The sequence below is a fragment of the Gopherus flavomarginatus genome, chromosome 1 (genome assembly GCF_025201925.1).
Source record: "Gopherus flavomarginatus isolate rGopFla2 chromosome 1, rGopFla2.mat.asm, whole genome shotgun sequence".
Classification (NCBI taxonomy): domain Eukaryota; kingdom Metazoa; phylum Chordata; order Testudines; family Testudinidae; genus Gopherus; species Gopherus flavomarginatus.
The window spans coordinates 313,655,023-313,679,571 of record NC_066617.1 but is presented as its reverse complement, the minus strand read 5'-3'; the positions used below and the strand labels follow the sequence as shown (position 1 = coordinate 313,679,571).

Here is a 24,549-nt window from a genome sequence, read left to right as displayed (position 1 = left end):
GAACCTCCCTTTGATTGAAGGGATTTCTTGATGTTCTACTTTTAAACCTACAATCTCAGTATTTTCCTTCATTTGGAAATGAGTCTGTTGATCAACCATAGCATTTTGTCCAAGGGTTTTTGGTGCAGGGTATGGAATCACCTTGGCTCAGGCAATCATATCTACTAAGTTTTTTCTCTGCTGCTTTTTTTCAATCAGTCTTTTTTCAGGAAAAAAATAGCTAGCCCAAGCAGAGTCTCGGGCTTTGAAGTATACTTGGAGCACTGGCTACATTTTTCATAGTGCTGAAGCACTCTGAGAGTGCTTCAGCATTAGAAATGTAACAACCTTTTGTAACTATTTTCTGCTTGAGGAGCTCCAATAATCTAGACAGTGGGTTGTCCTCCCCTTCTGCATAAACAGATAGCTCCACCAATTAGCTTCAAAAAGATTTTTGGTGCTCAGATTTCCAGTTAGTAAACTGTCTTCTCTCGCTCTCCAATGTCTTTTCTGCCTTCAAAAGGATTGGCTACAAGATGCCCTCTGGAGTTAGATGCTTGCCATGTGAAGCAGGAATGATCCCAGGGGTAGCAAATCCCGCGTACTACTACTACTACTATCTGGGCCCTTCTCTCTTTTGGGAAAAGAGCGATTCATTGAAAAATCTCCTGAGTAGGCAGTGGGGTTTACCGGAGGGTACTGCTGAGCTCCATCTGATCCTGAGGGCTGGAGGTAGCGACATGGAGGTATAATAAGAGGGGCTAGGAGATAGTTCCCCCATCCAGCCCTACCCGAACTTCTTGTCAGGCTCATGAATTTAGCCTTGTCAGAAGCCAGGTCAGAAAGAAGCTTCTCTCTGTCTCTTTGGATGGACCTAGGCTGATAGGACTCTCCACATTGGCAAGCTTGCTCCCAGTGAAAAAAGTTTGTTCTTTACACGACTCTGTTTGCCTTCTCTCTCCCTCACCGCCTTCCACTGGACTAGCAGAGGGCAGCATTGCAGGAGCAGGTTGAGGATCAATCAGGAGCTCTCTCTACATATCTACTGCATTCCCTTTTCCTGGATCTTTCAGCCTAAGTGGTCCATGTGTAGGTTATACTCCATCCACATACCCTTTAGAGCTTAAAGGAATGAGGAGTGTTCCTCATACAAGGGACACATACAAGGACCCTGAGGTGTGGGAAATAAAGAATTTGTTACCTCTGCACAGTAGTATGCCAAGCCATTATTTATAGGTTGTCAAACTATTAAAAAGATAATTACAGTTGTGAGATTTAAAAAAATAGCTGTGGTTAATTGCAGTTTTAATCTCACTGTTAAACAATAATGGTATGCATCCAATGAAATGGGCTTATGCTTATGCTCAAATAAATTTGTTAGTCTCTAAGGTGCCACAAGTACTCCTGTGCTTTTTGCAGATACAGACTAACACAGCTGCTACTCTGAAACCAATAATAGAATACGAGTTTAATTTTATTATAAATATTTTGGATTTTTTTTTTACATTTTCAGATACATATTTCAACACAGAATACAAAGTGTACAGTGCTCACTTTATATTATTATTTTTATTACAAATATTTGCACTGCAAAAAAGAGGATAGACTTCATCAGAGCTACTGTGGACTCCCTAACTGCCAGAGCCTACCTGCCCATGAAGAGATTCCATAGTATGTCCAACCTAATCTCCACAATACAGTGGAGCCAGCGGATAACCGCAAGGGCCTGCTTACAACTCCTGGGCCATATGTTGGCTGTTTGTCACTTCTTATGTGAAACTGCACCTCCAGTGTCTTCAGATGTGACTAAGGACTGTGTGCACCCCAAACAGAGAGTCTCTCAAAATGCATCACAGTACTTCTGGCCTCTCTCAGGTGATGGAAAGTCTGTGTGGGAACTCCATTTTCACATTACCCACTCAAATATCCGCACAATAAATACTCCCTTTTTGGGATTGGGGGCTCACCTCCAAGGCGCCACAGCCCAGGACAGATGGTCCACACAAGAGGCCACATTCCACATCAACATCTTAGAGCTATGAGCAGTTCGATATGCTTGTCAACACTTCCTTCATGGTAATGCTGGACAAAAGGGCAACAATGTATTATATCAACCACCAGGGTGGACCAAGATCCCAGTCCTTATGTGTAGAATTGCTATAACTCTGGAACTGATGCATTTTCCATCAGACAGAAATCTCAGCAGTCTGTCTACCAGGCCTCCAGAGTACAGCTGCAGACTCCTTGAGCAGGAATTTCTGTCAGGGCAATGAATGGGAGCTCAACGATTCTGTCTTCATGTCATCTGACATGGGGTCTCCCAGAAGCAGACCTCTTTGCTACCCTAATCAACATGAAATGTTACCTTTTCTGCTCCAAAAAACGATATGGCCTCAACTCACTGGGATATGCCCTGATAACACATTAGCCCCATACCCTGCTATGTGCTTACCTGCCTCTTCCTCTAATTCTTAAGACCTTGCTCAACTGTGACAAGAAAGTATAAGGGTTATCCTCTTAACACTTGGCCAAAACAAGTGTGCCACTCAGACCTCCTTCACCGCTCTGTGGCAGCACCTCTTTACTTTGACAGGAGATCCCTCCTGAGGGGAAACCAGGGACCTGCATCCATCCCAGTCCCTCATCTTTGAACCCAAGAGCATGGTTCGCAAGTGTGGAGTTAACCTGTTCAGATAGTGTCCAGTCAGTTCTCCTATCTAATAGGAAACCCACTACTCACAGATCTTACCTTCAAAATTGGAATCACTTCCATTCCTGGTGTTCTCTTCACTCTTCTCAGGCATCATAAGCTTTGTTTTCCAAGATCCTAGACTATCTGTTGGATTTAAAGACACAAGGTCTCTCAGTGGGCTCAGTCAGACTACATTTTGCCTGTATCACAGCCTTCCACTCATTCATCAAAAGTGTCTCAGTTTTTGCTTACCCTACTATGACCAGATTCCTTGAAGGCTTACACAACATATTTCTTCCTGTATGGAACCCAGCCCTCCAGTGGGACCTTAATTTGTTTCTCAGTGTTCTGAGGAAATCCCCCTCCAAACCAATGGCTACCTGCTCTCTCCTTCACCTCTTCCTCAATACTTCATTCCCTATAGCCATTGTTCGGCTAGGTGAATGGGAAAACTGGGTGCTCTCATTGCAAACCCACCATCTTCTACAGATATAAGGTTTACTACATCCCCATCCTTGCTTTCTCCGTATAGTCTCTTTGGAATAACATATTAATCAGGAGATCCATCTACCAGTGTTCTGTCCAAAGCCTCATACCTCCAGGGAGGAAACCAGCCTACAGACACTAGTTGTCAGGAGGGCTCTCACTTTATCTTTTGCAGAAAGGATGAAGGGACAGCCCATTTCCACGCAAAGACTGTCGAAGTGGGTCTTGGGTTTGCATCCTAATATGCTGTGAGATTGCTGGAATCCCCCTTATTGAGTGACAGCACACTCCACATCTATAGCTCTCTTAAAAGATGTTCCCATAGCTGAAATCTGCAGGACTTCAATTTGGTCCTCCGTCCATACGCTTACCAAGAACTACACTTTCTTACCTGCTTCCAGAGCTGACATGATGTGGTCCTCTGAATGGTCTTGGATCTGCCTCATCGGCACCCACCTTCACGTTAAGTTTCTGTTTGGGATTCTCCTACAGTGTAGCATCCATAGGGACATATACTTGAGGGAAAGGGAGAGGTTACTTACCTATACAGTAATTTCTGTTTTTCAAGATGTTTTGTCCTTATGGGTGCTCCACCTCCTGCCCTCTTTCCTCTCTGCTGAGGAGCCTCTAGTTTCGCAATTGAGAAGGAACTGAGTGATGGCAGGTCTGCACCTCCCTATATGCCCTTGTATGGGAGCATGAAGAACTGCTCTGCCCAGGCATGGGCCCACGGACATTTTTTTACAGTCTCCATTCGAGAGTACATGGGAGCATGCTCATCCCATGGTGGAGCACCCACAGGGACAAAACATCTTGAGGAAATCAAGGTACAGATAAAAAATCTCACTGTCAACCTAGCTATTGCCTGTCAAGGGGGTTGATTGACTACAGCGGCGGAAATACCCTTTCCGTCTCTGTAGCAAGCATCTACACTACAGCAATGCAGTGGCACAGCTGCAGTGCCATAGCTGTGCTGCTGTAGCATCTGTAATGTAGACAAGAACTTAGTTGTATGGAGTCTACATGATGCCCAGGAGTCAATGATTTAAGTACACTTAATGGTTTCATAATACCTCCACAGTGGGTTTGACCACAGAGAGGGTGTTCTGAATAGGTCTTAATTTATTTGCTGGGAATATCAGTGCATTTGATTGCTCTTAAGCATGCAAGAAGGTAGAAACCATAAAATGAATCCTTTGCTCTGTGATTTTTGTGTTTATAAATTATGAACAAATATTAAATTCTGACTGTATCATACTTAAGGGTACATCCTCTCAGCACTGGGATGTGGCCCTAGAGAGAATAGATATGATACAGAAAGATGCATCTAATTCCTGCTAGCAGAGCTGATCAAGCACAGATCTAGGTGTATAACCTTTGTCTTACAGCCTGTACCGTAAGGGGGCAACCTTAGGTGTTCATTAGAGCATTGCCTAAACAATGAATTTAGAGAGGCCAGATGGGTGAGGTAACATCTTTTGTTAGACCAACCTCCGCTGGTGAGAGAGACAAGCTTTCGAACCGCACAGGGCTCTTCTTCAGGTCTGGTAAAGATACTCTGAGCATCACAGCTAAATGCAAGGTGAAACAGATTGTTTAGCATAAGTAGTTAGCGCACATTTGACATGGATCAGGGTAAGCACTTATTGACAGTGAAAACACCTTATTTTTTAATTGAGAACATTACATTTTAGTATATTTGTATGCATTACTTCCTTTTTTAAAAAGCGTAACTGTGTAGTCTTTTAGTCTGCAGAACTATAGAAGATACTTGTCTTTACACAATCACAATTCAGAGGAAAACAAACTCTCCCTAATGTGCTAGCTTTAAATTTTTATGCTCATGCCCTCTACCTTGAAGTATCAAGGCCAAGTTTAAATGTAAAATTAGTTTATACTTGAAAACTGCATTATGCTGTAATACCTCATGTGTCCACATTACTATTAAATACAGATGCCGCAGTTCTTTTGAGAGAGGCCATATTTTAAGATATGTGTAAAATAGGTTTTTGTGTCTATATATAAAATCTCTGACTTTTTAAAGCATGTGTATCATAGTCTTCATTATGGAAATTACCAGAATATCTTGCTTGGCTCCTTAATTTACTCATATCAGAAGTATAGCACACACAACACAGCCATCCCTCAGCCCTGCCTTATATCTAAATAGCTATTTTCTATACTCTTGTTCTCCTGTTGCTGAGTATCTCTGACAAAAGTCCTGCAGTCACACTGACTTTCTTCACTACAGATTCACTCTTTTTCCTCTTCTAGTTCTGCCACCTTCTTAGCCAAACAGCTTTCTTTCTCCTCTTATTGAGTCTTGCACTTACAATCCCAAATACTTTTTCACCACATTTGACTCCTTCTTTAAACCTCCACCCTTCTGTTTCCTGCTCACTTTTAGGAAAAAATCTTGGGGATATCTTCAAAGAAAAAAATCAGTAAGATACAGAGGAATCTCTCCACTCCACTTTTTCCACTATATCCATAATTCACTCACCTCTGTCACTGTTGCCCTGCTCCTCCAACCCCTCTTTCTGCCCAGGTGACCCCATCTCTTCTCCTCTTGTAACTTTCCCAGCTCTGCTCTCACTCCCTCTTTTGGTGTTGTCCTCATCTTCTCTTTCTCATCCAGTTCCTTTTTCTCCCAGTACAAACATACTTTGGTCTTCCCTATTTTAAAAAAACAAAAACAACCACTCTGGACTCTTCCCCTGCTAATACTCAGTGTCTCTTCTCCTATTCATCATCACACTAATTGAACATGCTTTCTGCAACCACTGTCTGGAGTTTTTTAATTTCCATCTTGACCATCTATAGTCTGCCTTCTATCCTCTATACTCCACTGAAACTCTCACTAAAGTCTCTCATGACCTCTTTCTGGTCAAATCTCATGGATTGTGTTCTGTCTTTGGGTTTGTCTACAATTCCGGCTAAATTGGCACTGTTGCGATTGATGCAGTAGTGTTGATTTAGTGGGTCTCGTGAAGTCAAGCTAAGTCAATGGCAGTGCACTCTCCTGTCAACGTCTGTACTCCACCTCCCCAAGAGGCAGAAGGTAAGTCAGTGGGAGAGCGTCTTCCGTTGACATAGTGTAGTGTAGACACCGCTGTACGTCAACCTAAGTTACATTGACTTCAGTTAGGTAACTTACATAACTGAAGTAGTGTGACTTAGGTCTACTTACAGCATTAGTGTAGACCAGCCCTTTATCTTCCTTGACCTCTCCGTGGCTTTTGACACCATCGACTGCTCCCTACGTCTTGAAATGTTGTCCTCTATTGACTTTTGTGGTTCTGTCCTCTCATAGTTCTCCTTTTACCTCTCTGATTACTCTTTCAGAGTCTCATTTGATGAGTCATTCTCCTACCCTTCCCCGTGCTCTATCTGTGGGTGACCCTCAAAGCTCTGTCCTTAGTCTCTTTCTCTTCTTCCCATCTTTATCTGTTCTTAACTACCATCTTTGTGTGATGACATGCAGATCTTCAGTTCTACTGATGAATTATCTCCCTAGCCTGTCTTTCTGACATCTTTTTGGATGTTCAGTCATTCTCTTAAGTGAAACGTGTCCAAAACTGAGTTATTAATCTTTTTTCAATCTCTCTTCTATCTGCACTTTTGCCATCATTGTGGACAACACCACAGTCCTTTTCACTTGGGCATGTACCTTGAGTGTCAATTTTGGCTTAGCCCTCTCACCTAGATCCACATATTCAGATCATCTCTAAAGCTTGCTGCTTTTTCTTTCATGACATTTCATGGCTTTTCCTCTGCTCACACAACTAAACTCTTGTCCGAGCCCTCATCATTTCACATCTTGACTATTGCAGCCTCCTCTTTTGAATGCTGCAAACTTGCTCCCTTCAACTCTTTTTCAAAATGCTGCTGCTAAAATAATTTTTCTGGCTCATTTCTGTGACCACGTCATCCCCCTCTTTGTGTCCTTCCACTGACTCCCTCTTCACCTGTGCATCAAATACAAGATTCTTGTCTTTATCTTTAAAATGCTTCATAACTTAACCCTACCGTTGCTTCCTCTGGCTGACCAATTCTATAGAGGTCAGCAGGTAATATTTTAATGACACACATTTATATTTGCAAATAACTCTGTTATTCTGGCTTCCACAACTGAATGCTGCAGGCATTGTTTTGATCTGTAACATATCAGTTGAACATCAGCCCTTCCAAGGGGATGTACTTGTTACATCAGACAACAGTGAAGGTGTGTTTTGTCCTATTCACTAAGTTGATGAGGAAATAGCAAAGCAGGCAAAGTGTGTGGTATTTTTAAATGTTGTGATAAATCTGCTTAATGCACTAAGTTATATGAATTTTAAACTCAATCTTCTAAAACCATTTGAGTTTTCCTTTACCAATAAACATCTACTTTCAGCTTGTCAGTTCTTTTCAAAAATAAACATATGCAGATACCAGCTGTAAAAAGTTGAGCAATTATTTTATTTTAATCTTGCAAAGAAAGTATACACTGTATTTTTTCATATATTACTGGCATATATTCTAGGAAAAGGTGAGGAAGTGTAAAGTTTTTATTTGTATGAGTTTTAGCTGATGGTATTTGCTCACAAGTAGTAGAGACCTGAGTGAACTATGCAGGCCATCCTAAATGAGAGCCAGTAAAACTTTTAATCACACTGTCATATAATATATATGCCACATTACAGAAAAACTATTTTAGAAATGTTTTATTTTAAAAACATCATTTGGAATTTTTTATTTATTTTTCTACTTGTAAATCCAGGTGCCTTAGTTACCTTGAAGTCCAACTGTATAAATCCAGAGGTTGCCATAACATCCTTTAAAAATAACCTAGAATACTACTTCTAGATATCAAAATGTCCTAATAATATCATAATATCAAATCCTGTGTCTCAGGCCCTTCCAGAGCTAATATTAAGTCTTTAGGTCCCATTGGGGAAACTGGGTATCTCCCATTTCCAAAAATATAAAATTCCTACTTGCCTTGTAGGCTGCAAGATATCAGACTTTAAATCTGTGACATTTATGTAGAGAAAAGCTGTTACTATCCCTGGGAAGAGGAGGAAATATTTTTATGACAGGTTTGTTTGGGTTTTTTTTTTTAAATGGCTATTTGAGGCTGCTGAAGGGCTGAAGTATTAGAGTTAGTCCATGAGAAATAGGTTTGTGGACAGACAGCAGATGAGGATATCAAGGCTATATGATAGACTTGTCACAGAGGTATCACAGAGGACTGTAGTGTGTGTGTGTGTGTGTGTGTGTGTGTGTGTGTGTGTGTGTGTACACACACACACATGCATAGACATACAGAATTTAATATATGCAATGCTTTAAATACAATCACAGAAGCAAGCTCATTGTTCCAATAGCTGTATAGAATTGTTAACGTTTATCTGTAAGGCTGTTATATTGAGGACACTTTACCTGCACTTATGGATGTATTCACTTGTTTTGCTACTCTTGATGTGAAATGGCATCTCTCATAGTGGAAGTATTTAAAACAGTGATTTTTTTTCTTTTTTAGCAGATCCCAATATGATTTTATGTAGCTGGTACATAAAAATAATAAATAATTTGAAAAATAAACATTTTTCTGATAAAATAATATTTTAAACAAGTAAAAGTAACTGGTAATATGTACTACCGATTGTAACATTAAACTTCTAAGACTGTTGAGTGTTTTTCTGGATGGTAGGAAATATTCCTATGGTATGGTGAAACTTATCTGAGAGATACTAGGTGAACCTCTTTTTAGGTTGAGATACGTATTTATTTGGAGTGGATAGTCATGTAGGAATTGTAGTGACATAGCCTTTACTCCCTGTTCTAGAGGTCCATAATCTAACACAGGGGTCGGCAACCTACGGCATACGTGCCAAAGGTGGCACGCAAGCCGATTTTTGATGGTACGTGCTGCTCTGGGGTTCTGGCTGCTGGCCCGTTGCCAGCCGGGGTCCCGGCTGCCAGCCCCCCTCAGCCCGCTACCGGCCTGAGGTTCTGCTCACCGAGGCTGGCAGGAGGCTGAGCGGGACCAGATGCTGGGACCCCAACTGGCAAGGGGCCGGCAGCCAGAACCCCAGGCTGGCAGCAGGCTGAATGCTACTGGCATCCCAGACTGGCAGCAGACTGAGCCACTCAGCCCCCCTAGCGGCCCTGCTCAGTCTGCCACCAGCCCGCTCAGCCCGCTGCTGGCTGAGTAAATGGAACCCCAGACTGGCAGCGGGGTTGGTGGCTGGAACCCCAGACAAGGATCCCAGGGAAGGATCACACTAAATTGATAAGATCATTTTAATTTTATTTTAAATGAAGCTTGTTAAATATTTTTATAACCTTATTTACTTTAAACACAACAATAGTTTATTGATATAATATAGACAGAGTGAGACCTTCTACAAATGTTAAGGCACGGAAAACCTTAAATTACAGTGAATTTGGCACACCACTTCTGAAAGGTTGCCAACCCCTGCTCTAACATTATTGTTGTGTTACCAGTCTTGAGTGGAAGGTTGTGTTTATGAACAGAATTGGTTTCATTGATATGCTGCCTTAAAGCCAGGAATCATGAGATATGGAACGTAGTTATTTATTCATCAATAACTCTTAAATACCATTGTTATCTTAGAACCTGATGACCACCTAACAGTAGCCCAATCACTGAAGAAGGAATTTGACAACCCTGACACTGCAGACTTAAAGTTTCTAGTGGATGGAAAATATATTCATGTTCATAAAGTCCTTCTCAAAATTAGGTAAGGAATAACATCAACACTTTACTCATGCTGAGTAATACTGTTTAATGCTGTTGTTCTTTCCTGTCTGATTGTGAGCAGGCCTTATGCTGAAAACCACCTGCTTTTCTAAGTATTAGCCTAATTTCCTCCTCCTGTTCCTTTAGATCCAAAAATTTCATAGCACACTGCCTAATCCTGTTGCCTATATTCTTTACTTGCTCTCCTCCAGTCTGGCTTCCACTCTCTTCACCGCATCTAAACTGTCCTGATCAAGCTTGTTAAGACCTTTTCCTTGCTAGGAAAAAGGAGCACTTATCTGTCTTCTTTCTCTGCTGCCTTCTCCTTAGTTGATCACTTTCTCCTCTTTCCTTTCTTGGCTTCGGCACTTGGGGCCCTCTGATTCTGTCTTCCTTTATCTCTTCTTTGCCACCTTCATTGGTAGCTCTGCATCCTCCCTTCTCACCCAAGAGTTCATGTTTTTCAGGTTTCTGTCCTTGGTCCCTTCTATCCTCTATTTCCACCTGGCAACATCATCACCTCCAATTGTTTCAAGTGCTTCTTCTCTGGATGCTTCCCAAATGTACATTTCTACTTCCAACCTATCCCCTTCTGTCCAATCTCACATCCTGTATATGTTAGTTATTTCTTTGACTAACTTGGTGGGCCTGAATTTCAAACTGACCTCCCTTTTTGTGTTCACAACTATCTGCAGGTTCCAAGCTAACTGATTGATATGCAGATGTTGTTATTAAGTTGTGTAAATTCCATTAAATGAGTCTGCATGTTATTGTTAGAACAGATTTTCATATGATGTTATTTGTGGAAGCAAAAAGCATAGCAAATTTTCAGAATATCTCCAAAACTGGTCACACAGTAAGTTAGTGGCAAAACTGGAAATAAAATCCAGGTCTCCTGACTCCCACCCCAGTGTCCGGTTCACTTAGAATACCAAGTGTCATAAACAGATGGTTAAGGATTAATGCCTCTTTTACCTGTAAAGGGTTAAAAAGTTCACCTGGCCTAGCTAACACCTGACCAGAGGAATCAATGGGAGAACAAGATATTTCAAAAGGAAGGGGGGAAGTTTTTCCTTTGTTTAGAGTTTCAGTTTCAGCCAGAGTGAAAAAGATCAAGGAACCAGCCTCTTATCAGAGTAGTAAGTTTTAGAAAGGAATAAGTAGGTTTATGTTTATTTCTTTGTAACCTGTCTTATGCAATTAGAGGTAGAATTGAATTGGGTATTTGGGTATTTTTTTTTGTGTAACTAAATTTGTGCCCAGGGGAACCTCCTCTGTGTTTTGAATCTGTTGTCTGTGAGAGTAGCTGGTATGCTAATCTCTCCCAGAGGGTTTTCTTTTACCTTTCTTTTCTTTAATTAAAAGCCTTTTTCTTAATACTTGATTGATTTTTTCCTTGTTTTTTAGATCCAAGGGGATTGGATCTGGACTCACCAGGGATTGGTGGGGGAAGGGAAGGGGGATGGTTAATTTCTCCTTGTTTTAAGATCCAAGGGGTTTGGATCTGTGTTCACCAGGGAATTGGTGAAGTCCCTCAAAACTACCCAGGGAAAAAAGTAGTGCTTGGGGGATGGTGGCAGCGATACCAGATCTAAGCTGGTAATTAAGCTTAGAAGTGTCCATGCAGGTCCCCACATCTGTACCCTAAAGTTCAGAGTGAGGAAGAAACCTTGACACCAGGGTTGGAAGGGATCTCAGGAGGTCATCTAGTCCAACCCCCTGCTCAAAGCAGGACCAATCCCCAGACATATTTTTGCCCCAGATCCCTAAATGGCCCCCTCAAGGATTGAGCTCACAACCCTGGGTTTAGCAGGCCAATGCTCAAACCACAGAGCTATCCCTCTCCCATAACCATACTATTTCTCATCCCATCTCCACTCTCTTGCTAACTCTTTTTTGCTTCATCCTCTTTAATTTTACAATAATTTGCCCCTTCCCGACTAATGTACCTCCTAGGCCAAAACCTGCTTCTTGCCTTGATTGCCATCATCGCTTCTCCATCTTCCTTTTCCTCATCTTGAATCCTTTCACTGATTTCCTGGATGTTACTGCATCAGATTCAAGCTCCTTGGCTTCACCTTAATTAATCTTGCCTCAATTTACGTCTCTGCTCTCATTTCCTAGTACTCCACTACTTCCGTACGTTGTTATCTTTTCTCCATGTACTCCCTTCATCTCCTGCACTCTGATACACACCTTCATTCTGCCATCTTTGCTTGAAATGACTTGTTCTTCTTGGAGGAATGTTGTCCACACAGATTCCACTCTAGGTATGCATGTGGGATCAGATTCTTTTGAAAGCCATGTCTGCTGGGGCTGCATCCCAGCATGCCCTTGCATCCACCAAAGCCAAGGGTATGTGCTCAGCCGCCATTCACTTCCATCTTACCACCTGTGACTGTGAGATGGAAAGCCTTTGGTGCCCATGCCTCTTGACTATTTGATGCACCTTGCTTTAGGAAGTGTTTTCATGAAAAGTAGTTGGTTAAGAGTTTAGAGTTTTGTCAAAGATAAAAGTGTTAGAACCTTTCTGAATTCTTTGTAGATTTTTGTAAATAATTGCCTTTTCTTTCTCACCTTCAGGCTCAAGATAACTGCTTGTTAATCGCCTAGAGTGGAATCTGTGTGGACAATCACTTAAATGAGAAAGAACAGTTAACCTGCAGTAACTGTGGTTCTTTTTCGAGTGCTTGTTCATGTTGATTCCAGTCAGATGTGCGCACACCACGTGCACAGTTGCCGGAAATTTTTCCCCCAGCAGCTCCTATCAGGTCAGCTGTGGAGCCTCCTGGAGTGGCGCCTTCATGGCACTCAATATATGACCCTGCTGACCCAGCGTCTCCTCAGTTCCTTCTTACCACCTGTGACGGTTGTTGGAACCGCGAGTGGCTTGCTTACAAGTTCTACTCGCTTCCCCTAGCTTTCTAGTGTAGGGTATGTTAGTAATTTATAGTTGTTCTGGTTTTTATTAGTTAGCAGTAGTTCTGTTAGGAGTGGAGGATTTCCCTTCCACCCCGACCTTTCCCCTTGGGGACCTCGAGGCATGCCTTGATCCCTGGGGTTCAAGGCCTGCAAGTCCTGCAATAAGCCCATGCCAATGGGCGACCCCCACAATGCTTGTGTAAAGTGTCCAGGGGAGGCTCACCAAGCCATTAGGTGCAGGATTTGCAAGGTTTTTCGACCAAGGACCAGAACGGAGCAGGATATCAGGTTGAAACAGCTCCCTATGGAGGCGGCTCTTAAACCACAGCCAACCTCAGCGCAACAAAACCCGACACTGAGCACAGAGACTCACAGCACTGTCAACCCTTGTACCTAAGACTGTGGGAACTGCCTGGCACTTGTCCCACTCTCTGGCACTGCATAAGAAGCATGCCAAGCAGGGTAGAGGCGGATCTCCTGAGAGACCCTCCCCTGCAGTCTCGGTCAATGGGGCACGTCCCAGAGAGGAACACCTGGCCCCAAGACCTGTGAAGTTGGCTTTGGGGACTTCAGACACGCAAGGTGTACCATTGTGCTCGGGACAGTTGGATTCCTCAGTCCATATGGTAGAGGAGGTGGGGCCACTCCGGACACCTTCGAGGCCCCGCAGGACCTCATTGCCATGACAGCACTGTGGTCTCCGAGTCTCCGTGATAAGTCCCCTGCGCTGCCGAGGGTGCTACTGTCCCGCGACAAGCAACAATGGTGCGCCCACCTGTATCTCCAAGCCACCGATCCCCAGCACCAATCAAACTCGCGGCACTGGTCCCATGATCGTTGGAGGTCCCGCTCCCGGCGCTGATCATCATCATGTCTCTGATCCTGTCGATACAGACTGAGGTCTCAGCACCGCTCCCCTTCCTCACAGCACCACTCACCTGCTTAACTCCAGTTGGCACCACCTGGTCCTCTAGATCCCGGTCCCTGTCCTCAGAACGCGGAGTCTAGGTACTCACGCCAGAGCCAGCACCATTCAACACATTGACAGCCCAACACGGGTACGATGCCATGGTCACCTCAATGGCAAGGACTGGCACAATGGTCTTTTTGGACCTCCTGGGCATATCACCAGTCCCAAGGTACCTTGTCCAAGGGCTCCTGGTAGTTGGCATCCAAGCCCAAGCTGCCAATGGCCATAGCCACTGCCCCACACCCAGAAGTGCTGAAGGGATTCTGGTTACAGCACCTTCACCAGCATAGACCCCTGCCCCTACAGTGGAACAGGGGATCATTGACCCAGAACAGCAGGTCGAGCAGGAGGTCCCCATGGATCAACAGGCCCAGGATGACCCAGTTCCCCTGCCTGAATCCTCATCCTCTTCCCCGGATGAGGCAGTAGCAGAAACTTCAGTCTCAGGATGACCATCCATAGATAATCGCGCCCACCAGGACCTACTGTGCAAGGTGGCGCGCAACATGGGCTTGCAAGCTGAGGAGGTGGTGGAACACAAGGACCCAATGGTCGACATTTTGGCCCCACAAGGTCCATCTCGAGTGGCGCTGCAACTCATTAGGACCATTCAAAACAACACCAAAACTTATGTGGCAGACCCAGGCCTCCATCCCCCCAGTGGTCAAGGGAGTACAACGCAAATACTTCATTCCCTCTAAGAGTTACAAGTATCTATACACCCACCCACAGCCCTGCTCCTTGGTTGTGTTTGCGGTTAATGAATGTGAAAGGCAGGGACAGCAGGGACCCATGACTAAGTCCAAGGACTCTAAAAAACTTGACCTTTTTGGTAAAAAGGTCTACTCCTTGGGGGGGCCTACAGCTCAGGATTGCTAATCAGCTGGCAGTCCTGAGCAGATATAATTTTAACTCATGGAACTCCATGCTCAAATTTAAGGAGCTAATACCATCAGAATCCAGGGATGAGTTTGGGGCCATTGTGGAGGAGGGCAGGACAGTGGAACGGACCTCTTTACAGGCCTCACTGGAAGCTGCTGACTCAGCGGTGAGTGCCTTGGCCTCTGGCATAGCCATGAGGAGACCTCATGGCTTCAAGTTTCGGGTCTGCGTCCTGAGGTCCAACAGATCCTGCAGGACCTGCCCTTTGATGGGACAGGATTATTTGCGGAGCAAACAGACTCCAGGCTACACAACCTAAAGGATTCGAGGGTAATGATGAAGTCACTGGAAATGCATACCCCAGCTATTCAGTGAAAACACTTTAAACCTCAACCTCACCCTAGGCAAGACTATTCTAGAAGACAAGGTTGGAACGGGAGGCATAAGCCGTCCCAGCCCTCACCATCACAGGGCCAGGCAAGCACCTCGTTGGCCTCCAAGTGGACATTTTCAAGGTGTGCCCGGGACTGATGTGCCAGACTGTATACCTGAACCTCAACCCTGCTTTCAGAATTGTCTATCCCACTTCTACTGTGCATGGTCCCAAATAACATCGGATCACTGGGTTCTCTGCATGGTACAAGTGGGATATTCTCTCCAGTTCTGCTCTTCCCCTCCCTCCCATTCCACTTTCCCATCCTTCTTCAGGGACCTTTCTCACGAGCAGCTCCTTATCCAGGAAGTGCAATTACTCCTCACCATAGAAGCAGTGGAGGAAGTTCCTCAGGAGCTAAAGGGGAAGGGATTCTACTCCCGCTATTTCCTAATACCCAAGGCAAAGGGGGGTCTCAGACACATTCTAGACCTGCGCATCCTCAACAGATTCATGGTGAAGTTGAAGTTCCGCATCGTTTCCCTGAGCACGATTATTCCTTCCCTGGATCCGGAAGACTGGTATGCCGCCCTTGACATGAAAGACGCTTACTTTCACAAAGCTATTCAGCCCGCGCCCAGACGATTTCTGCGCCAGCCACAAATACAATCAGTTCATGGTCAACAGCCCCCTGAGCATTCACCAAGTGTATGTCATTCATAGCAGCCTTCCTCTGCAGGAGGCAGGTGCAGGTATACCCTTACCTCGATGACTGGCTGCTTAGGGGACACACCAGGAGCAGGTGGAGTCTCAAGTCTGACTAGTCAGAGCGACTTTCGAGAGGCTGGGTCTCCTGCTCAACATGAACAAGTCAACATGAACAAGTTGTCACTGACTCAAAGAATAGAATTGTGTGGTGCTGGACTCGGTGCACACCAGGGCGCTCCTGCCAGAGACCTGATTTCAGGCTATGACAGACATTATCCAAAACCTCAAGAGGTACCTGACCACTACCACGAGGGGATGCCTAAGTCTCCTTGGTCACATGGCAGCCTGCACTTATGTGGCACGGCATGCCAGACTGAGGCATGCCAGAGTGAGGCTCAGACCACTTCAAGCATGGCTCGTGTCTATATACCACCTGGGGCGCAACAGCCTGGAATCAGTGGTCATGGTGCCAGAACAAGTATTTGAGCCCCTCCAATGGTGGCTCACAGTCTACAAGGGAGTCCCCTTCAACAGCCCCCAGCTCTTCTTGTCTCTAGTAACGGACATGTCAGCTCTGGGTTGGGGGGCACATCTGGGAGAGCTCCAGACACAAGGATTATGGTCGCAAGATGAGCTCTCCCTGCATATCAACATCAGAGAGCCCAGAGCAGTATGGCTAACATGCCAAACCTTCCTATCCCGGCTCCAAGGCCAGTGTGTGCAGGTAATAACAGACAACACCATGGCCATGTTTTACATCAACAAGTATGGTGGAGCCTGCTCCTCCACCCTATGTCGAGAGGCCTTCAGCTATGGGAGTTCTGCATTCCATTCCATTCACCTGGAGGCATTCTATCTCCCAGGTGTGCAGAATGAACTAGTGGACCATCTCAGCAGATTGTTTCACAGTCAGAGTGGGCCATGCATCTGGATGTCATATATTCCATCTTCCAAAAGTGGAGATTTCCCCAGGTCAATCAGTTTGCCACCAGGAACAATGGGAGGTGCCCAATCTTCTGCTCCTTTCAGAAACACAACCCGGGTTCGATCTCAGATGTGTTCCTGCTCCCTTGGGAAGACCATCTCATGTATGCCTTTCCACCATTCCCACTCGTGCACAGAGTACTGCTGAAAATCCTCAGAGACAGAGCTGTAATAATTCTGCTGGTTCTTTCTAGACTCATGGGCTAACCCTTTGAGCCTATGGGCTCCTGCTCCCTTTCTCACCTGTCATGGGATGTCGCTTTCCTTGTGGCGATAACATTGGCGAGACAAGTGTCGGAGATTAAAGCTTGACATCAGTTATGTAGTACATATATGGTGTACTACAAGGACAAAATCCAACTGTAACCCCATCCGGCCTTTCTGCTGAAAGTGGTGTCTTCCTTCCTAAGTTAAATATTTTCCTCCTACTAATTATTGCTTGTTCATAAAATAAACATCAACTTCTTTACAGGTAAGTAATCCACAGATCCATACATTTGGCTACAAGACAATGGAACATCAGATTAGTAGCTTCATTAAGCCATATTAACTCAAGGTATAACTATTATCACACTTGGCTAAGAGGATAATATGCATTAAACACACCATTGCTGAATGCTTCCCTTTGCCTTACTTTTAAGAGATCCTTTTTATTGCTGAATTTTTATAACTCAGTGGGATTTTTTTTTGCCTTGTTCTGTAAGTACTCCTAAAACTAAATTGTGAGATTGATGGCTACTAGCATGTGGTGGTAGTGGTGGAATGGTGGGCAGGCCCTGTTCAAGTGGGAGAGGCCAGAGGCATTCTGCCTACAGAAAAAGTATCCATGGGCACTTGGGGATTGTGTGGATGAGAAGCAACTGCTATTCCCTTTAAAAGATGCAGCGTACACTCCCCCCTTTTCAAATTCCTGACCACAAATGCAGAAGAGCTAATGGGCTCTATCTGTATTCTGCTCTATCGAAGGTTACTACCATTGCTATGACCCCCTTACCTTGTGCTCCGAAAACAAAGGTACAGGATTTTGGCTGCCCCTTCAAGTCCCACATCCCTGCACAACAGCACGAGAGAAACCAAATTATAACTCCTGAGTATTTTATTGATTTGTGATTTTATGTTTATTTATTTTATGACATGAAAAATGCATAACATACAAAGCAAAATATATATAGACAACAATTTAGACCAATATAAAAGGAAGGTAAAATCATTGATAAATAAGTAGATTTTTGTTTTTCATTTATATGGTAGTAGTGCTCTCTGTACCATGTAGACTTATGACCAGATAATGTGCCTACCTCTGAAGATATAACAAGTATAGCAGGCTTACTTGTAAAATCTTCTGACTAAAAGAAAAGCAAATTCTAAGATGGGGCATATAGACAAGATGATGGAGGAAAAAAGTCAAATTAAATTGTGTTTATTCTAGGACAAGTTTTTAACGAGGGATGGATAAAATGCTTGGTTACTCAAGAATCTTCAATACAGTCCAACAGATTTAACAACTGATTCATTTGGGCACTGTCTTTCCAGTATTGTTGGAGCCATGGCTCAGTGGTTGAGTATTTGACTGCAGTATTGTAATAACATACTTTTAGAAATTGGAAAAAGAACCTGCTTTCCAAATATGTTGATACTGTTGTATGGCAGAATTGGGGATTATAATTCAGTTAAAATGTATAATACAGATATTACAGGCATAATCTGGGTCAATGGTCGGCAACCTTTCAGAAGTGATGTGCCGAGTCTTCATTTATTCACTCTAATTTAAGGTTTCGCATGCCGGTAATACATTTTAACATTTTTTAGAAGGTCTCTCTCTATAAGTCTTTATATTATATAACTAAACTAGTGTAGTATTGTAAAATAAACAAGGTTTTCAAAATGTTTAAGAAGCTTCATTTAAAATTAAATTAAAATGCTGATCTTACGCCACCGGCCCGCTCAGCCCGCTGCTAGTCTGGGGTTCTGTTCACTAGGCCGGCAGCAGCCTGAGCAGGGCCTACGGCTGGGACCCCAGTTGGCAAGGATCCGGCAGCCAGAACCCCAGACAGGCAGCAGACTGTGCAGGGCCGGCGGCCAGGACCCCAGACCAGCAGTGGGCTCAGCCCACTGCCACTCACGGGTTCCATCTGTCAGCTCCTGCCAGCTGGGATCCCGGCTGCTGGATTCGCTCAGCCCGCTGCCGGTCTGGGTTCCCGATCCTGCCCACATACAGTGGGTACCTACCTTCTCCCTGGTTCTGGCCCATTCTCTTCCTCTCTCTGTACTGAGCTGAAGTGGGAGTGCACTGAGCACAGGGCTGGAGGTGAAGGATCTGGCCAGGAACTAGAATGAGGGAGGGGGCTCAGGGTTGGGACAGGAGATTTGGGTGTGGGGCACTTACCTGAGCTACTCCCATTTGATGGGAGGGGTGCAGGTGGGAATGTGGGGGGGGGCATGAAGGAGCTCTTGTTTGGTGCTCAGAGTGGGGGTTGGGATGGGGAGTGTATGGGGTGTGGGAGGGGCTGGGTATGTGAGGGGGTGCAAGAGTGAGGGCAGATGGCTGGGGGCACATGAGGGGGTGCAGGTGTCAGGGCAGAGTGGGGGCTGGGTATGTGTGGGGGTGCCGGAGTCAGGGCTGGGGTAATGGGGTGGGGGTGAAGGAGTCAAGCAGAGGTCTGGGTATGTATGAGGGAGGTACAGGGCTCAGGGCAGAGGGCTGGGTGTGTGTGGGGCTTGGATCATGGCTAAGGGCAGAGGGCTGGGTGACTGCCCCCCTCAGAGCCCTCAAGCCCCCCCCCCCGCTCATTGTCCCCTGACTACCTCCTCCTGGGATCCCTGCCCCTAACTGCCCCCCAAGACCCAACCCCCTATCTAAGCCTCCCTGATCCTTGTCCCCTGACTGCCCCCCCAGGACTCTACCCCCTACCTGTCCCTTGACTGCCCTGACCCTTATCCATACCCCTGCCCCCAGCCAGACCCCTGGGACTCCCATGCCTATCCAACCATTCCCCGCCTCCTGACAGGAACCCCAGAACTCCCGACCCATACAACTCCCCCTGCTCCCTGCCTGCCCCAATGCCTCTCCACACCCCTGCCTCCTGACAGGACCCCCAGAACTCCCGACTCATCCAACCCCCCCAGCTTCTTGTCTCCTGACCACCCCCTCCAGAGACCCCCCACACACCCTAACTGCCTCCCCCAGGACCCTCCTTGCTCCCTGCCCCTCTGACCCCTATCCACCCCCCACCCCCTGACAGACCCCGGGACTCTCATGCCTCATCCAACACCTCCCTGCTCCCTGACTGCCCCCTCCAGAGACCCCCTGCCCCTAACCACCCCGCCTGGGATCCCACCCCCATCCAACTCACCCTGCTCCCTGTCCCCTGACTGCCCCCACCCTTTATCCAACCCCAGACCCCTTATCATGAAGCTCCAAGCAGAGCCAGATATGCTGTCCTGTGGGAGAGCGCAGCCTCGCCCCTCAGAGCACTGTGCGCACGGCGACAGGGCTCCAGTTGACCAGGGAGCATGTCTGCCTCCCCGCAGAGCCAAACACTGCCCCGCAGGACTGCGCAGCCCCGGCCCCCAGAGCGCTGCGCATGCAGCGGCAGGGCTTCAGGGGAGGGGCCAGTGGCTTGCTCCGCTTGGCTGGGTGCTCCGGCCCGGGAGTGCGGACCCCGTGACTTGCCGTGTCAGGAGAGTGGGGCCATTTGCCCACCCCATGCGCACGCCTATGCTTCTGCTCCCTGCCCCTATGGGGGGAGCGGAGGGCAGAGGAGAGCGGGCTGGGCTGGGCAGGATTTTTAATGGCACGCTGAAGTCCCGGCAGGCAGCAGCGTGCCATTAAAAATTGGCTCATGTGCCATCTTTGGCAAGCGTGCCATAGGTGGCCCACCTCTGATCTGGATTTTTAAATGTAAGTATTAAGGCTGGTTATTGTAACGAAAAGATGATTAAGGATCTGTCTAAGACTGGTTTTAATATTTTAAACATGGAGAATGAGGGGTTTAAATTAAATTTAGAAGCAAGGGCTAGATGATGACATCAGAATAAATGTAATCTACAGTACTGATAATATGATGTAGCTAGAGGGTACAGAAGTTATGGAAAAACAGATCTTCAGAAATAAGAATTGTCTTAATCCTAAAACGTATTTGCAAAAGGAGGCAGGGAATAGAATCAGTATAATATTTAATATATAAATCACCTAAAAGAATTACAATGAGTTTAATGGACTCCTCCCTACCTCATCAAAAAAAATTTGATGTTATCATATCACTATATATTTTATTCTCCATCTTTATGATTGATATAGACACTTTACTTGTGTTAATTTACCAAACTTAACTATTCACCGTGTGTCTTATTTTTGTTCATTAGGTGTGAGCATTTTCGTTCCATATTAAATAACAATGATGATGATGTTATAGAAATGAGTGAATTCTCTTATCAAGTTTACCGAGCCTTCTTGGAATATCTGTACACAGACAGCATCAGTCTCCCTCCTGAGGATGCAATAGGTAATTGGCATAAATTCAAATAATGTCAAGTTACTGTTAGGAGAGAACTTAAAGTTTGTTTTAACGGGTTCTAGAAAGATAAAGTTGATCATGTTCATCGTTATTTTACTATTCTTTAAACCTTCTTTTATGCTCCATCGCATGTACATGAATGAGGTGGCCCATGCAGCAGAGAATCGTGCAGGAGAAGGAGGATGACAAAGATGCAGTGGAAGAAAGGGACAGAATGAATGGGAGGGGAGGATGAAATGAATAGCAAATGTACACTGTATTCAAAAAGGACCATCATTTCTCATATTTAAAACAGTTTTAAAAAGACCCTGATACCTTCCTAATATTATCTTTCCATTTGATGTAGTTGCCACAGACATTATTTGACCACAAATGGGAAGGGAGCTGGCCCAGATCATCACTGAAGAGAGGGGAGATGGTTCACTAAATAATCTCTGTTAAAATGTGATGCAAACTGCAAAAAAGGTGGAGAACTTGTGTCTTAATAAGTGTGAAATCTTCAATCCGCATAAAGCCTTTTTGGAGGCTTTATGTATAAGTGGATCATGGAATCATAGAGAAACAAACGGATAAATCTGAAATACAAGTTTATATGGCTTGCATAAAGACAACCAAATATCTGTGAATTTTCTACCTAATTCTCAACAGGGCTGCTAGATTTGGCAACATTCTATAGAGAAAATAGATTGAAAAAGCTTTGCCAGCAAACTATCAAACAAAGCATTTGTGAGGAGAATGCAATTGCTCTTCTTTCAGCTGCAGTCAAATATAAAGCTGAGGTATGGAAAACTTTTATTTGTACTAGAAGTTCTTTAGTGAGAGAATTATTTTTCAGGACATGGAACTATTTATGGTAACTATTTTTTGCAATTAATGAACCATCACACATGAATATTGTAATCAGCTTCTCTGGCTTCCCTAAGCATGGACATTTCCCCTTTCGGTCCCTACAAAATCAGGATGCTAATGTCATCCTCCTTCCCCGCTGACTCGATTGTGTCAGTCTCCTCTTTTGAATTCTTTCATTGTCTCATCCGCTCTGACATGACATTTAAGCTTCTCATCACCACTTAGTACATAACTCTGCCAATGCCACTTATTCACCTTTGAGTTTTGCATCACCTTCTGACCATGTTCTTCCAATGTACCTTCACTGTCCATTTGTCAGCTTTTTTGCACAATCCTCTGTCTACCTTCCACATGGTCCCCTACACAGGATATGACCTCCTTGGGCTGTCTTGTAAGGCCCTTCTCTGTATGCATTTGTTCCTCTCTCAAAGATTGACTTTTCCTATGCTGCTTACAGTCAATCATGTTTACATGTAAACCAATTGCCCGTTGTTCCTTTTCCCCAGCCTGTGTCTTCTCATCTGTCTATTCTTGGATTGCGAGCAGGGAACGTCATTCTAGAATGTCTGGAAAGCACCAATAGTGTAATGGGCTCTACTTTAAAAAAACATTTTATTTGCAGTTATGCTAACATTTTATTTTGTGAAAGAAGTTTGCCTTTTCTTAATTTTTCAGTACTATTCGGTCTGCAAAATATCTGTAGTTTGGTATTTACAAGAGATTTGAATATTAATTTTAGATTTAATATATCATTTCAACCTAGTTAAGGAAGGTCCCTTCATGAATACATCAAACTCCCACAGATACTAACACAAGTTAAATATGTGCATTGAGACTAAATTTGTTACGGGCCAAAACATTGCCAATTCATTGATTCCAGTATAATAGCAGTCTGTGTAATCCAGTGGTGAATTTAACCCATCTGGTTGGTAGGGAACCACATATGTGAGTAAATGGGTGTGCTGACTGAACAGCAAAAATATTCAGTAGTGCTAATATCTTGGTTTATTAATTACTTGCAAAACCAGTTAAATCTGTCAGCTTGGCAGGTTTTTGTAATGTACAGCTTCCCCCTTATTAAGAAATCAAGTCACACTGGGAGACCCAAAGGATGGCACTGAACTGAGAACTTTTTAAAATGTTTATTATTTCTTTTGTTTCGTTTTGCCTTTCTAAAGAAGCCTGAAGGGAGGGATTTAAATGAGAAGAATGAACATGTCTGGCAAGGCTGGACTGGTAGTATGTTCCATGCATAGAGGGCAGTGAGAGAGAAGGGGCAAAAATGGAAGTAGAAGAAGGGAGTGTTGAAACTGTCATCATTGATGATATAAGTATGACAGGATAAAAAATGAGCTATAAATTGGGATGCATTTGTGCAGAGCTTGAAGATGAGGAGACAAGAAGTGTACATTCAATATGGAGGGGTTGGAAGATGCGGGTGGGGGTGACATGGTCGGATTGACAAAAAGATAATTTTGGCTAGAGGCTGAGCAATGTGGGGAGATAATGGCATCTCCACCAACCTCACTAAGTAATAAAAGCAGAAGATGACCAGGGCGTTAATAATTGTAACATTAGGGACAGAAAAGAAAGGTCAGATTTTTAGTGTTGTGGACACTGAAGTGAAAGATACTGTGGTGTGGGGAAGCGCAGCAACTTTTACTCTTAATAGGATAGGTTTTCATTTGAAGTTTGTTATAGAAACTTCAAAATAGATTGCCTCACCTTAAAAATATTCTACACCTTTAATTCTACTTGTCAACACCAGAAAAGGCTTTGATCAACCTGTTTCACTTGGAACTATTACAAGTGAAATTATGTGTCATGCAACACGTAAAACTAGCCTGGACAAAGCGCCTGTGAATATATTGTAGGAAACAGTTGGTGATGGGGATGGACTGGATAACCTCATGCATGTTTTCCAGCTCTACCTTCTATGATTCAGTTTTAATTAGCAACTGTAATATTCTTTCAGAAATTTTGTATTGTCCTTTAGCACAGCCATTGATTATAAACTGAAGGAGGAAAGCACTGTTAAAACTGCAGAAATAGTGAAAGTATAGGATAGTGTGTCAGCACCTTAGCTGCAAACGCTTTGTAAGACTACAAGGTGCAGAAATGTAAAACATGAAATTTCTCTCTAGAAATCATCACTTCATAAAATAAGTCTATATGTAGCAGTTGGAAAAGGTACCAATGTTCAGTTTCTAATTTATTTTCACTTTATGTAATCAACACAAGTAAAAGATGTGAATATGCTGCAGTTCTCAGCCCTAATATGAAAAATAAATTGACTCAATTGACTTTACCAAAGATAAATTCATCCAGAAGTAATAGTCACAAATAGCACACCTTCGAAAATTCTGTGGAAATGCTTGCTGAGGTATTGTCTGTTTGTAGGAGTAGTTCTATGCAATTGCTATTTTTATAGCACATTTC

At 44.2% G+C, this 24,549-nt stretch overlaps 1 protein-coding gene across 12 annotated transcripts in view; it reads left to right on the top strand.

The window, feature by feature from the left end:
- LOC127048952 (RCC1 and BTB domain-containing protein 2) overlaps positions 1-24,549 on the top strand; it is a 76,987-nt gene that overhangs the window by 39,949 nt on the left and 12,489 nt on the right. For 10 of the 12 annotated variants that reach the window (XM_050949132.1, XM_050949157.1, XM_050949141.1 and 7 more), the window contains 3 exons: positions 9,780-9,906; positions 21,110-21,249; positions 21,910-22,040. In XM_050949132.1, the coding sequence (XP_050805089.1) occupies positions 9,780-9,906; positions 21,110-21,249; positions 21,910-22,040 (398 nt within the window). Of the gene's footprint in view, positions 1-9,779; positions 9,907-12,488; positions 17,496-19,058; positions 19,151-21,109; positions 21,250-21,909; positions 22,041-24,549 lie in introns of those variants that run through there. The other 2 variants (XM_050949175.1, XM_050949183.1) reach the window with 2 other exon arrangements.